A 14090-nucleotide genomic window follows, 5' to 3' on the forward strand; every position below is an offset into this window, starting at 1 on the left:
TTAACACCACATATACACGGTGCCAAATCCCAGAAGACTGCTTTCTTCATTTCTTTTGAAGAGTTCACAAGATGCACGCATGCCATCATTCTGGACCCTCGGCTCACTTCTGTTTATCTCCAAAACCGAAGAGTGCGCTGAGCTTCTATTCGAGTTACCCATGAGATGCGTGCGGAAAGAATCGGTCATCATGTATGTGTGCGTTATTATTGTTGTCCGATTTTAAAGAAACAAATTTTAATAAAACTACCCAGTTTATGAAAATCCTTCAAACGAGTTGTTACAAGCGGATAGAGGGGCAGGACTGGAATGCTGAAAATTTTCGTTGTGCACGCGTCCCAAAAACGAGTCAGAGCACTTCCCAGCGTTTTCTGATTCTGACACTGGTAAAGCACAAGTAAGTTTACCGAGAATTTAAGGAAAATACTTAACGAAGAACTTCAGAATAAGTCAAGGCTAGAAGCATAGCGCCCAGATACGGAGGCAACGCCCATTGTGTCACTAATCTCGGCACCGGATGAAGGTACATACCGAGGTACATACTCTGACTGCTTCAATTGGACAGGAGACTGGGTTAGCCCAATAGGCGCTCCGGAAGTCATGCAGGAAGTCGAACCGGGGCCTTCTTCCTGCAGCCAGTCACTGTACTTACTGAGCTATCGTGGAAACCCAGAACTGTGACTCCTCACTTGGCATTGTTAGAATTATCAACTCCAAAAGAACGGGATGGATGAACCAAGGGCACTGCTATAAACAAGAAATATAGTATATAAAATTTTGGTTAGAAAACCTCATACGAAGTGACCACTTGAGATCTGTTGCCAAACGTCGCCTGCTTCGTACTCAGGAGGTCCTAGGTTTTAATCTTGGCCCGAATACCGGCTATCCTTACTAAGGGATTTCGTGATTTTTCTCAGTCCATTCACGTTTCAGATAGTATTAATTCTGCCGGTAGGTGACATGTTAACAATCGTCTCTTTCGTCAATTGTAATTTTAATTTAAAAACGCGTATCTATAATACAACCAGTTCTTGAAGCCTGCATTTTTTCAAAGTGCGGTGTAGGACTTGAGTACTTGTACTCAAGTACTTGTACTTAAGTATCTTATAAATATATAAGTAATTAATAATATAAATATAAAACAAAAGGGGCCAGAAAAGCTCAGTAGGTATAAATATAGATTATCAGGTGGACGACCGAGGAATAGGGGTTCGATTCCCAGCAGAATAAGATATCTTTCTCGCGTCTACAATGTCCAGACCGGCTGTGGGGCCCACTGAGCTTTCTAGCCACCGGGTACGGAAAGCTACTTCCCTAGGTGTAAAGCGGCCAGCGCGTGAAGCTGAGCGCTCACCTCCATTTAGCGCCGAGTTTAAGGATACATGATAATATCCCTGCAATCCCTCTTACGTATTAATTAAGCACAGGGACGTGAGATGGGCATAACTGACTCAGTATAAGCTCCAATGGCTCTTCAGTGGCCTTCGGGTTTAATAACAGGGCCAACCTCGACCAGGGATTAACTATAATTCCCATAGAATCACTCTGAACTGTGCTCCGTGGGAGAAACGGTGATACGAAGCAATATGTACACAAACCCATGTTGCCGTTATGTTCAGCACGCTACAGTAGCATACAGAACAGCGGGGCAACGGGCTACGGTGTCCAGATGGACTGGCCCCATACGGAACGTAGTGTACGGTCCTCGTCTTCTTGCAGATTTAGAAATGAATCGTCCGGAACCGAGTTTTAAAATGCAATGAAATCTCTCTTGACAGTTCGGTTGTGTAAATATGGAATGGATTTCCACATTTCGTGAACTATCGCTGTCTTAATGAGCAGTGGCCGATGCATGTTGATGAACACAGTAATAGTATCCAAAACGTTGGAAATGAATTCCTTATTGCCTTGGCTAATTGACTGAGAAGACTCACTCCATGAAGCTGCGTCCTCTTTGTGAAGCCAACAGTCGCTCAGTCACTCAAGAAATTCTCAATAGTTTTTGGAGCCTTAAAAGTTTATTATCGTATTCACAATAGTCCGCCACTAGGCTCTATCCTAAATCAGATCAATCCAATCCATAAGACCCATCCTATTTCTTCAGGGTAAATTTTAATATCATCTGCACCTAATTCTTTCAAGTGGTATCTCTCCTTTCGGCTCTCCTATCAGAGCCATGTATTTATTCACCTCTACCATGCGCACTACATACCCTACCCATCTCATCATCCTCGACTAGAACATTCGAATTATATTTGGCGAGAAGTGCAAGTTATGAAGCTCCCTATTATGCTGTTCTCTTCCCAGACTTCTATTATTTCAAATATTCTCCTCAGTACCGTTCTCAAAAACTCTCTATGTTCATGTTTTAAAGTCAGTGACAGAGTTTCACACCCATACAGAACCACAGGACAAATTTGTTTATATATTTTAAACTTTACGCTTTTATTCAGCAGACGGGACGACATATGCTTCTGAACTGAAGGGTGCCATTATCCGAATTCAATCTGAACTTACTATTGTGACGTATAGACCCACTACTAGGCAACGACTCCGTAAACATCCTCCCGCACGACCCAACGCTCGCAACAATATGGCATCTATTGCTAGACGACGGATCAGTATACATGTCTAAAACTTTACGGGACAAAAGGTGTTTTCCGTGATGTCCGTCCCGAGGCGATATAACGTTAAGTTCCCAGGAGCAGGGAGTTGCTGTCAAGAGTTGTCGAGTCGAGTTTCGAGACACCAGCCTTCCAGGATTTGAGCTTGGGAGCATAGGAAGAGAGGTGTATCGAGTCTTGAGAACTGGAAGTTGCAGAATAATGGAAAGAAAGGAATTTGACTGTGCAAAAGAAGACTTCATGTGTGATCTGAAGTGACACAAATACGTTACCAGGATACGACTAGTGAAGAATGAGAACCCTAGTGCGTGTGTAAAGTGCGTACATCAGCGATAGCACTATATTGCCTGTAGTCCAGACTTGTGTGAAGAAAGTGTCAATAAATCCAATCACCCACTCCAACAACCCGTTTTATAAGTCACACACAAAACCCCCACACGTGCCAATATCCTTGAGGATCAAATCCTGATATGTCACTGTATACTCGCATGAACTGCCTGAGAAGACGCACTGCGTAAGCTTCAAATCGTGTTACGTTCTACCGAACCAGTTGGTTCAAGCTGTACGGTTTCTGACTTACACTCGGTTCGAATCTTGGCTAGGAAGCTGACTACACTGGCTGAAGCTTTCATTGGTATTCTTCAGGCCCTCCGCGCAAAACGAGTGGCGATAGCTCAGTGGGTGTAGCGTTCGGCTACGCGCTGGATAGCCGGGATTCGATCCCCGGCCGAGGCAAGATTCCTCTTCTCCAGAGCATTCAGATCGGTTGTGGGGCCTACCCAGCCTACGCACTGGGCATCGGGCGCTCTTTCCCCGGGGATTAAGCGGCAGAGGCATGAAGCTGACCACTGACCTCCTAGCGCTGAGGTCAAAAATGATGGAGCTATACGTCCACTCACTCACAGGCCCTCATGGCGTAGTGTTCAATTAAACACACGGACAACTTGACCTTTTACCTTTACCCTGCAGGCTGCTTCCTCCCTCTCTCACGTACCACCGAAACGTTGGTAAATAACTACCAAACTACATGGTGTCATATAGTAATCTTCGAGAACAGTGAATATCTATCTCACTTTGATTAACGTGTGTGGGCAAAACTTTCGCCTGCGTTCGATAAGAATGCTGTAAGTAACTGGGTCTAGTAGCACTCCGGGGTGTCAAAGTCACGGACAGTATAAGCATAACGGGAGATGACCGGTGAACGACCGACAGGTGGCTGGCCAGCTTACGTAAGGGGCACACTGGTCTTGAGTAGCGGTACAGGCTTACTGCTGGCTGGAACGGACAGTCAGTGTGTCATGCAGTACTTGGTCACAGAAGTTATCAACCGCACAGGTCTCTTTCTGACCAACAAGGACAGTAAAATACGCTTGAAAGTACTAACAGCCAGTATGGCCTCGGACTGCACAAATTTCAGGATTACGGTTTCGAATCCCACTCAAGGTACTCATAACGCTGTAGTCATGAAGAAAACAGAGGGAATACCGTATACAAAGGTAAAGCTCTGAAGTGAAGGGGGATCTTACCCGGTTAAGAGCAAATTGCATGACTGTAATGTTACGATGACATAAGAAATTTTATTAACTGACTTCGAATTCCCTTGCAAATTTTAATTCAATTATATTTCACTGGTCCTTACAGAAAATGCAAAAGCAATATTACAGCCTTTCTTGGGCCTCAGATTTTCAAGAACTGCAGGCGTAGCTTCAGCATTTATGGCCTAGAATAAAAATAAACAAGTACTTCTGGGAAGAGCAAATCGCCGTCTTTCCTTTCACTACATATTGAGTATTCGATATGACACGGATTACACAGAAAACACCGCGTCCAACAGTTCTTCTACTGTTGTATGTGTATTCGTTGCAGCGGGAACGTGTTTACCGAGCCGCTGCCTAGCAGCGGGGTTGGGGGACACACAGACGGCAAGGTGAATACATAAGCCTCTTCTTATTTAAACAAAATGGAAAGGTCTACCAATGGAACGATGTGTGTGTTCTCCTCTATAAAATACGAGTCTCCTACAGCGGAAATTGGTAATTCCGGAACGAATCTGAGACTTTAAAGTTCTCAAGGCCGTATAAACATTACCGTTTCCTAGCATGTGACGCCTTGTTAGCTTGGTAAATGGGTGTCAACGTTTTGATTCTTCTGGATATAAAACAGGAACCTACTTCAACTCCGTGCCTCTGTTGGTATCCATCTGCCAGACACTACAGACTGTACAGCACACCTAAACTTGATTACAAAACTGTTCCGTGAATCGAATAAACTGAATCGATATACCTCGAAACTTAAAATATAAAGTTGTCCCTGTGCTAAACTAATTAAGCACTATGCCATGAAGGTGTACGGGGGAGTGGATGTATAAATTCACATCTTCTTGACCTCGGCACTAGCTGGAGATGAGTGGTCAGCTTGACGCCCCGGCCGCTTTACCCCGTGGAAAGAGCCCCTGGTACCCACTGTATAGGAGGTTGGGTGAACCCAGAGCTGGTCTGGACTACGTGAAGAGAAAAATCTCGATCCTACCGGGGCTCGAGCTCCGAACTTCACCTGCACCACTGTGAATTCTGAAAACACTACACGAGCTAAGACATCAGTTCGATCTCAAATAAGAAACTGCAGCAACAGACTGGAATTGTCAATTTCGAAAGAGCCCGCATATCTGTTGCATTTACATCATTCAGACTGTGCGGGTGCTTATCAGTGCAATATACGCGGGAAACAGGTTGGACGGCGATCATGTTGAAACAATGGCTATTACTGAAATCTATAGTGCTTGCTAGTGTTTATTTTGTATCTCAAGGCCAAATCTCCCAACCAATTTCTGCAAATTGCCGAATATTGTGACTGAAAGAAATGCATCTCTGTTGCTTCTGGGATATACGATCATGTAGTCCGTTGAAAGCCAAACGATGTTTCGGGGGAACATAACGCGTCCATATTCACGCTGGAATCTTGCTCGGCTTATTCTACCCTGTAAATGGAGGCGTTATGTCCCAGAAGATAGGACTCTTCCTAACCACCGCTCTGAGAACCTCCAATCTTGCATGTACGAGTATCTGCTGTATAGTGATAAGAACACAGCGGCATTGTGTTGCCAGTTCAATAAAACGAAATATTAACAATTTTACAGAACATCGTTGCCGAAAACATTTCCTGTAGGTAGGAGCATCGCTGAACTTCATGCTGTTATTGTATTAAAGAGACCGCCTATGTGGTCTAGTGGTCAGAGTTCCTCCCTACAGATCCAAACGTCCCGGGTTCGATTCCCTGCGCTACCAGATTTTCTGAGAAGTAGTGGGTCTGGAACGGGGCCCACTCAGCCTCGTGAGGATAATTGAGGAGCTATTTCAAGAAAACAGCGGCTCCGGTCTAGAAAACCGAGATTAACGGCCGTGGGGATCCGTTGTGCTGACCACGTGACACCATCTGTCCGCAAAAGTTGGCACTAACTTCGCCGGCAAGCGGCGTTCGCTCGGTCGGTATAGCTCGCTTGCGGACTACAGACCACGGAGTTTGTTTGCTTTTTATTGTATCAATTGTAGTACTTTAGTATAAATGATGCGTCTTTCACGAATTTTTCAAGTTATTGAGGTTAAGTATTTCTGATGACGCTAGTCGCATAAATAAGTTACCAGTTCATAGATTAGAGGGAGACAAATGCTTGCTACCATTCACTCCGGGAACTATCCTCTTATCGCCTGTTATCCAAGGTATATTCAGGGGTCGTCAACAAAACATTTGACTATAAATCGATATAAACATGTTTAATATTTATTTTATTTTCTCCCCACTGCATGTTTCAATCATTAAAAATTATCAGATATGTGTCGGCCGACCAATCACCTCCTTACAATAAAAAGAACTTAAAGTAAAGTATTGAACTGTATTGTATTGTATTGGAGAGGGTGGGTTTCCCCATGCACTTAGACCAACTGTTGGTCCACTGTGCGTCCCCCTATGATATTCTACCTGTCTCTATTCTCTACCGGTACTGGTGCGTGCCATCAGTCCCGACTCAGCCAGCGAGTTCGCACTCTACTGGCTCAGCGGTATCTCGATGCTTCCCCCATCTACCAGAGGCGTTAGAGACTACTGTTGGGCGGGAAATGTCCTGAATTTGGCTCAGTGGTCCCCTTAGGACATGAGGTTCTTTTACGTGCCGTAAAGCTACGACACGGGACCCACGGCTTAAAGTCCCTCCCGGAAGACTTGTTCCCTGAATTTTTCCGCCCTTAAAAATTCCACGACCTCCGCCTGGTACCCGCGTACCTTGAGTCACGAGGTGGGAACGTTACTCCTAGACTACGGAGGCCGCTTAAAGTAAAGTAAGTAAAGGTATCCCTGTAACAGGCCATGGAGGCCCATAGGGTTGTGAGGTGTTTCACACATGTTCTAGACAATCGGCTCATAGATGGCGGAAAGGTTGACAGCCCTACGCGCCGGCCGCCCTTTACCCCCAGAATATTCCTGGTACTCATTTCTGTTAGAGGCTGAGTTGACCCCAGGGCCGTAGTGCGGTTGGAAGGATTAGTTCAATTGAAAAAATCCAATGACCTCATCGGGACTTGTAAAGTAAGAACTAAGTAACTACAAAACACAAGCACATAATTTATAATATTTAAAACACATATTAAATTCATATTTATTTTCCAGATTTTCGCGTGCTTAATAAACATCAAAACCACGAAACTCATCTACACTACATAATAACAAATACTCCAACTCCCTATTTCAAATACTTAAAAAATCAAATTCCATTTCTATCTGATTTTAACTATTAGGTTTTTTAACTTATAACACGTTTGAATTTGAGCATACTGTCACGTAGTATGTGGTGTGTGTGACTACAGACGGAGTACGGATTTGTGAACGGATTTATTGACAACTTATACACACCACTCGGAACTACATGTAATTACAGCGCTATCGCTAACCGCTACGCTTTATAAATCACCATGGCACCCGCTAAGCATTTTTATAACCTGCTGTGTCTTCATCAGCCGTTCCCTAGTGACGGATTTAACAGTGGAGATTTTTTCAGCCTCAGGTCCTATCTTCACAGCATCCCGTGCAGAATTTAACTCTCGACTGACAGCTGCCAACAAACAACTATTGTTAACTAACTCCTTGATATTTCAGACTAGCTTCCCTGTCTTCTCTTCACCGCCTGACTTTCAACTGACAACTACCAACTAACTGCATCGCCCCATCTTTCTTCAAGGTAACTCCTCGGAACGGACTACACAGAAAACACCTCCGTTTTCACTGTTGCAGTTACCTAGCAAAGGGTTGCATAACGCCGTTTACCGCGCTGTTACATAGCAGCGGCTGTTATTTCGAGGTTTTTGCCTAACAACGGGTCTATACGCCACAATACATTATTCCAGACATATCCCACATAAAAACTTAAACTTGAATTTTTGATTATAATATTACTGATAAATGTAAAAATGGATCCATTTGAATAATTCATATGTAACTCATAAAACCACCTGATGATGGTCTTGATATCTCGAAACGCGCAGTGGAATGAAAATAAAATAACCCGAATATTAAAATGTTAAAATTGGTTTATAATCAACTGTTGCGTTTACGGCCCCTAAGTATATACCTTGGATACTCGTACATAATACAGGATGTCCCATAAGAAATGTACTCACTCGGGCGTCGGGCCACGCACTGAAGAGATGTTTGGTGACGCAGAGATTTACCTCCAACCAGATGGAGCACCTCCACACTACCATCGTGAAGTAAGGGCCTATCTCGATACAACTTTGCCGGACAGATGGATTGGGCGAAGGGGTAGCGTTGAATACCCTGTGCGTTCACCGGACGTCACACTCATGAACTTTTTATGGGGATACCTCAAAGATAAGGTTTATGACGCAAAACCAGCAACAGTCCATCAGTTGAAAGAGGAAATTGAAAGACAATGTCTTCAAATTCCAAATGAAAAGCTTAGTACAGTTTGTGACTCCATTGTTCCACGTTATCAGCTCTGTGTGGATAATGATGGTCATCAGTTTGAACACTTGCGAACATTTGGTGCAGTAGACTTGTTCTCTTCAATTTAAATCATTAACCTTATATCTATTTTAAAGAACATTGCATTTGGTATCATTAAAAGGGTTAGTACATTTTTTGGGACACCTGTACACAACAGGATTCAGAAAATAAAGGTAATTCTCATGTGCTGTCTAAAAACGTAAAAATTAGAATACACAAATCTAAATTTTTGTCTATCGTTCTGTATGGATGTGAAATTTGGTTTCTGACATTAAAGGAGGAACACAGACTGAGGGTGTTTCAGAACAGGGCGAGGAGACTATTTGGACCGAAGAGAGATGAAGTGACAGGAGGTTGGAGTAAACTTCATAATGAGGAGCTTCATAACTTGTACTCTTCTCCAAGTAAAATTAGAATTACCAAGTCAAGGATGTGTAACCGATCATTATCTACCGGCTTAATTCTTAAATATTAGCGCTTGTTACTTAATACCAATTGTATACTAAATGTGATTTAATCAGTTTTGCATTAACAATTCAAAAAATTTGCGGCAAGGAACGTTTCAATAAGGACTACTAGAAAGGTCCATGACAATCGGTGGTAACATGAGCAGCAGTCTGATTAAAAGAAACTTCCAGAATGTAAGATTTGAGGCTTTCACGGCGGTGACTATGAAGAAAGCAGTCTTCTGGGATTTGGCACCGTGTATATGTGGTGTTAACCGACGTTTCGGAGGAACGTATCGCCTCCATCTTCAGGGTAGAAGGAAAAATATAAATCCGCAAGCGAAGAGACCGTGAAGAAGAATCTTATCGCTCAAACTCTGAACATTACTCCCTTCCTACTCCAAAAGGCACCTCGACGTGGTTTTAAGACAACGTAACGTCCACATCACCAAGGAGGGTGCAGAAGAACGGTTAAAGAGGATGGACAGGGCATGTAGCACGCATGGGGGGGAACCTGAGTGCGTATAGGGATTTAGTGCTAAGTCAGAAAAAGAGACTACCAGGAAACTTTAGAATTATATGGGAGGATAACATTAAAATAGACCTTAAAGAGATAGGATGGGGCGGTATAGACTTGACTGATCTGGCTCAGGATAGGTACGAGTGGAGGGCTCTTGTGAACACGGTAACGAACGTTGCAGTTCCATAGAATGCTGTGAAGTTCTTGAGTAGCTGCGCGACTGAAGTTTCTTAACAACGGCTCAGCTCCATAGAGTTAGAATTAGAAAAAAAAAAGTGAATTAGGCGCGTCACTTTTGAATAAATCACCTGGGTGACTCAATCGGGTCGCAGTCAATTCCATGAAATGAACTGCTGTTCACACCTGAAGAGCAGGTTTGGTCGGTGATGTTAGGTTTCACCTTGACCTGTAGGAGGGGGAAGCCGTGTGTGTGATTTCCCGTTACCACAGCCTCGAACACACAACAAGGTCCACTTGATCGGAACTCACGGCGTAGGTTGGTCCGTTATTCACTTCGCTCCTCACAGTGGACATCACGAGTATGCATTCCAGACTGACTGACTGACTATGATACATGTCTGAAGGCGAGCTTATGAGAGCAGCACACACACACACACACACGCGCGCACACACACACACAGAGCTTATTTTCAATCGTATTAGAGAATACGAGACCTGTCACAAACAGACACCTCCCGCTGCTTCAGGGATCTTGTAAATTTCCCTTCGACGTTTCGTTACTACTTCAGAATCTGTTTCCGAATCTCCCTAGTGCTCAAACTGCCAAGGTGCACGTAAGGGCAAAGCTCTCTCTGTGCTTTATTACTTACGCACTATGCCATTTAGAGATACAAGGAAGTGGAGGTATAGTTCCACCATTCTTGACATCGGCAACAGATGGCACTGTGGTCAGGTCCACGACCCGGCCGCTTTAATCCGGGGGAAATAGAACCCGGTTTCCACTGGATGGGAGCCTGGGTGTGTTCCAGAGCTGGTATGGACGCTGTGGAGTGGAGAAAAATCTTCTCTTGCCGGGAATCGAACCCCGGCCGTCCAGCACGTAGACCATCGCTATACCGACTCCTCAATATGCATATAGTCTTTAAAAATTTATAGTTACTCAGCTGGAGAAGGAACTCCCTGTATGGTATCCCAATATTCAACAATGTATTCACAAAAGCCTAACAGTGTTTCCTATACTATGGCAGTAGGTATTTTCCCAGCCCTATTACACAGTTACAATTTACCTACTTCAATAACAATGACACTTCCTCTTCCGCAAGTGTTACATTACAAATGTGGCAACGAAATTTAATGAACAAGTATGTAATGCCAGATTCTCTTCCCAGAAAACAAAACTTCATCTGCCCCCAAGCTCTCTCGTTGTTTCTTTGTGCGTCTTACAACACCCAGCATATTGTGCAATATGAGACAAAAAGGTAAAGAATGTTTACTGAAGTGAACGACAATGCAGCAGATTCACGTTTGCAGCAAATCAACAAGAACAGAAATGAGATTCGCAAACTCGTAAAGAACGCGTTTGGAAATCATGTGACCGAAACTGTGTAATGTAGGATCTGAGGTTCTCACAACTGTGGTTATGAAGGGTACAGTAGTCTAGCATATAAAACTAAACTCCGTGGCCTTAGTCCGCAAGCGAACTATACCTCCCGAGCGACCGCCGCTTGCCGGCGAAGTTGGTGCCCACTTCAGCGGATAGAGGGTGTCGCGTGGTCAGCGCAACGAATCCCCACGACCGTTAATCTCGGTTTTCTGGACTGGAGCCGCTACTTTTCCATTCAAATAGCTCCTCAATTATTCTCACGAGGCTGAGTGGACCCCTTCCAGACCCACTACTTCTCAGAAAATCTGGTAGTGCAGGGAATCGAACCCGGGCCTCTGTATCTGTAGCCAGGAACTCTGACCACTAGACCACAGAGGCGGTCAGCGGATTACATGGCGTTATATAGCGCCATGTAATCCCCTGAAAGTCAACCGACGTTTCGGAGGGACATGCCGCCCCCCGTTTTTCAGGGTCGAAGAATAGGCCGAGCAAGAAATCACTATGAAGGCAAGTGGCACCTCCGAAACGTCGGTTTACTTTCAGCGGAATACATGGCGTTATAGCCCAGAAAACAGTAAGGTAAAAATCTCTGTGCTTAACTAATTAAGCACTGCCCCATGAAGACGTATGGAGGACTGGATGTATAGATCCATATTTTGATCTCGGTACTAATTGGGGGTGAGTGGTCAGCTTCATGCCCCTGCCGCTTTACCCCCGGTACCCATCAAATAGGAGGATGGGTGGGCCACAGTGCCGGTCTGGACAACGTGGAGAAAATTCCTGATCCTATCGGGACTCGAACTCCTATCCCTCGATCGTCCAACCCGTAGATAGTCGACATATCGAGTACGCTATCCCGGCTCCTTACCAGAAGATAGTACTCTTCAAAACGGGGTAATGGTGACTTCCTTACAATCCAAACTGACAGAACATGTACGAAATGACTGAGTTTGTTCACAGTCTGATTTCTATTTCAGGTTCAGACGAGAGTTTCAACATGGCTGCTGGGTGTGATGCTGCTTGTGGCCCACTCACTCGCAGCCCAATGCCCTTGGCACCGAGACCTCAAGGAACTACAATCTTCATGCATCTGCGCATATAACTTAGGCCAAGAACTTTCAGTGCAGTGTGATATGGTGGACTTCCCTCTCTTGCTCAGCGCGTTAGATAGATATGCAAGAACTACTCCATTAGACTTGCTTTATGTGAACAATAGCACAATTGTTAAAATAGAAGACGGTGCTTTTAAGAATCTCAGACTTAATAATGTGCAGTTATCCGGGTGCAAAATTCGGATTATAGCACCGGGGGCATTCCGTAGCCAGGAAGGTTCACTTAGGAACCTGAATCTTCAAGACAATCAACTGGAGCAAGTTCCTGTAGAAAGCCTCCGACTTCTAGCAAATCTCACACTACTCGATCTGTCCCGCAACCACATCGGCACGGTGCCCGATGAAGCCTTCGTCACACTCTCTAGCCTTTCGACACTAAAACTCTCGGATAACAATCTCACGTTATCAGCACGGGCGTTCAGAGGGCTTGAAGGCTCACTCAAGAATCTCAATTTGAAAGGAACGAGACAAAAACGGGTACCGGAGGCAGTACGCGGACTAAAGACATTAGCGTTTTTAGATCTAGCTCAGAATGGACTCCGAGAACTACCAGGTCCCGGTGGACGCCTTCTGGAAGATCTCCATTCCCTAACGGCCCTCAACCTGGAGCGTAACTTGATCCAGAGCGTTGATGCCGATGCGTTCAATGGGGTGAACGACACGCTCAGTTCGCTCAGTCTCCTCAACAACCTCTTGACGGACTTCCCGACGGCGGCCATCAACAGCCTCACCGAGCTGCGGGTAAACTCGCACTACTGTGGCGATGTTGCAATCATGCTTGAGCTCCACACAGGGATGTCAATCGATATCCACACGGACGTTTATATCGATGTAGCATAGTTTTATCGATTTAGAAGCTTCTCAGATGGCTCCAGTATCTGAGGATACTGATGTATTAAACACTGAATTACATGTGTAAAAAGGTAAAGTTGTCCCTGTGTTTAACTAATTAAGTACTGCACCATGAAGGCGTATGGGGAAGTGGATGTATAGATCCACATTTTCTTGACCTCGGCATTATGTGGAGGTGTGTGCTCAGCTTCACACTCCGGCCGCTTTACCCCCCGGGGAAAGTACCCCGGCACCCATTGGATAGGAGGTTGGGTGGACCCCAGAACCGGTCAATGGGGCCGTTAGATTCCGTACAAGTCGTGACATTTCTTGAGCATGAGAGAGACTACAAGCTTCCTGAAACGGATTCTGATCCACGCAGTTTCTGGTCCAATTAGGTTTCTAGTTCTCAGAATGTTCAAAGGTTTTGGGCCATCATCACAAATGAAGCTTAAAATACACGAAGTAGACTAAAAATACGCCTAACAACGTATGCTAATGTTTCTTTTCTTACACTTAGAGTATTGTGCTTTCTAGGTGCTTGACATTGGTTTCAACTTGCTAACGGAGCTGCCGGGTGATGCTTTCTTCGGAACGCCCTCACTAACACTGCTAGCACTGGATGGCAACCCCTTGACTACCGTCCCAGAGTTAGCACTGGCCCATCTTAACATGACATTAAGAGGATTAAGTCTTGGAGGACGTTTTCTGCATTGCGACTGCAGGCTACGGTGGGTGACAGAATGGGTCAGAAGAAACGACTTACAGGTTACCAGTCGCGAACGGAATCCCCAGTTCTGTGGTAGTCCTACAAGATTAAAGGACCGAGGATTCTACACTATTCAGCCAGACGGTAAGCCCTATTAAGAGTGAAAGCATTTAAAAGTCTCTTGCTTTCCTTTCATATGTATCTCTCATGGACAAAATGTTAAATCCGCTAAAAGCACCAGGAAACGTATGAAAATCAAGTCTAAGGGTTTC

General features: G+C 44.6%; 2 protein-coding genes across 4 annotated transcripts in view; one reads left to right on the forward strand and one right to left on the reverse strand.

The window, feature by feature from the left end:
* Window positions 1-14090, reverse strand: part of LOC111867397 (rab3 GTPase-activating protein catalytic subunit) — a 189328-nt gene that overhangs the window by 120325 nt on the left and 54913 nt on the right. The window lies entirely within an intron of this gene.
* The window catches only part of LOC111867398 (leucine-rich repeat and fibronectin type-III domain-containing protein 3), a 95641-nt gene that overhangs the window by 65379 nt on the left and 16172 nt on the right, over window positions 1-14090 (forward strand). Inside the window, exons 2-3 of the mRNA XM_033752665.1 lie at window positions 12144-13019; window positions 13647-13962. Of these exons, the coding sequence (XP_033608556.1) occupies window positions 12144-13019; window positions 13647-13962 (1192 nt within the window). The remainder of the gene's footprint in view (window positions 1-12143; window positions 13020-13646; window positions 13963-14090) is intronic.

The sequence above is a fragment of the Cryptotermes secundus genome, unplaced genomic scaffold, assembly GCF_002891405.2.
Source record: "Cryptotermes secundus unplaced genomic scaffold, Csec_1.0 scaffold397, whole genome shotgun sequence".
NCBI lineage: Eukaryota > Metazoa > Arthropoda > Insecta > Blattodea > Kalotermitidae > Cryptotermes > Cryptotermes secundus.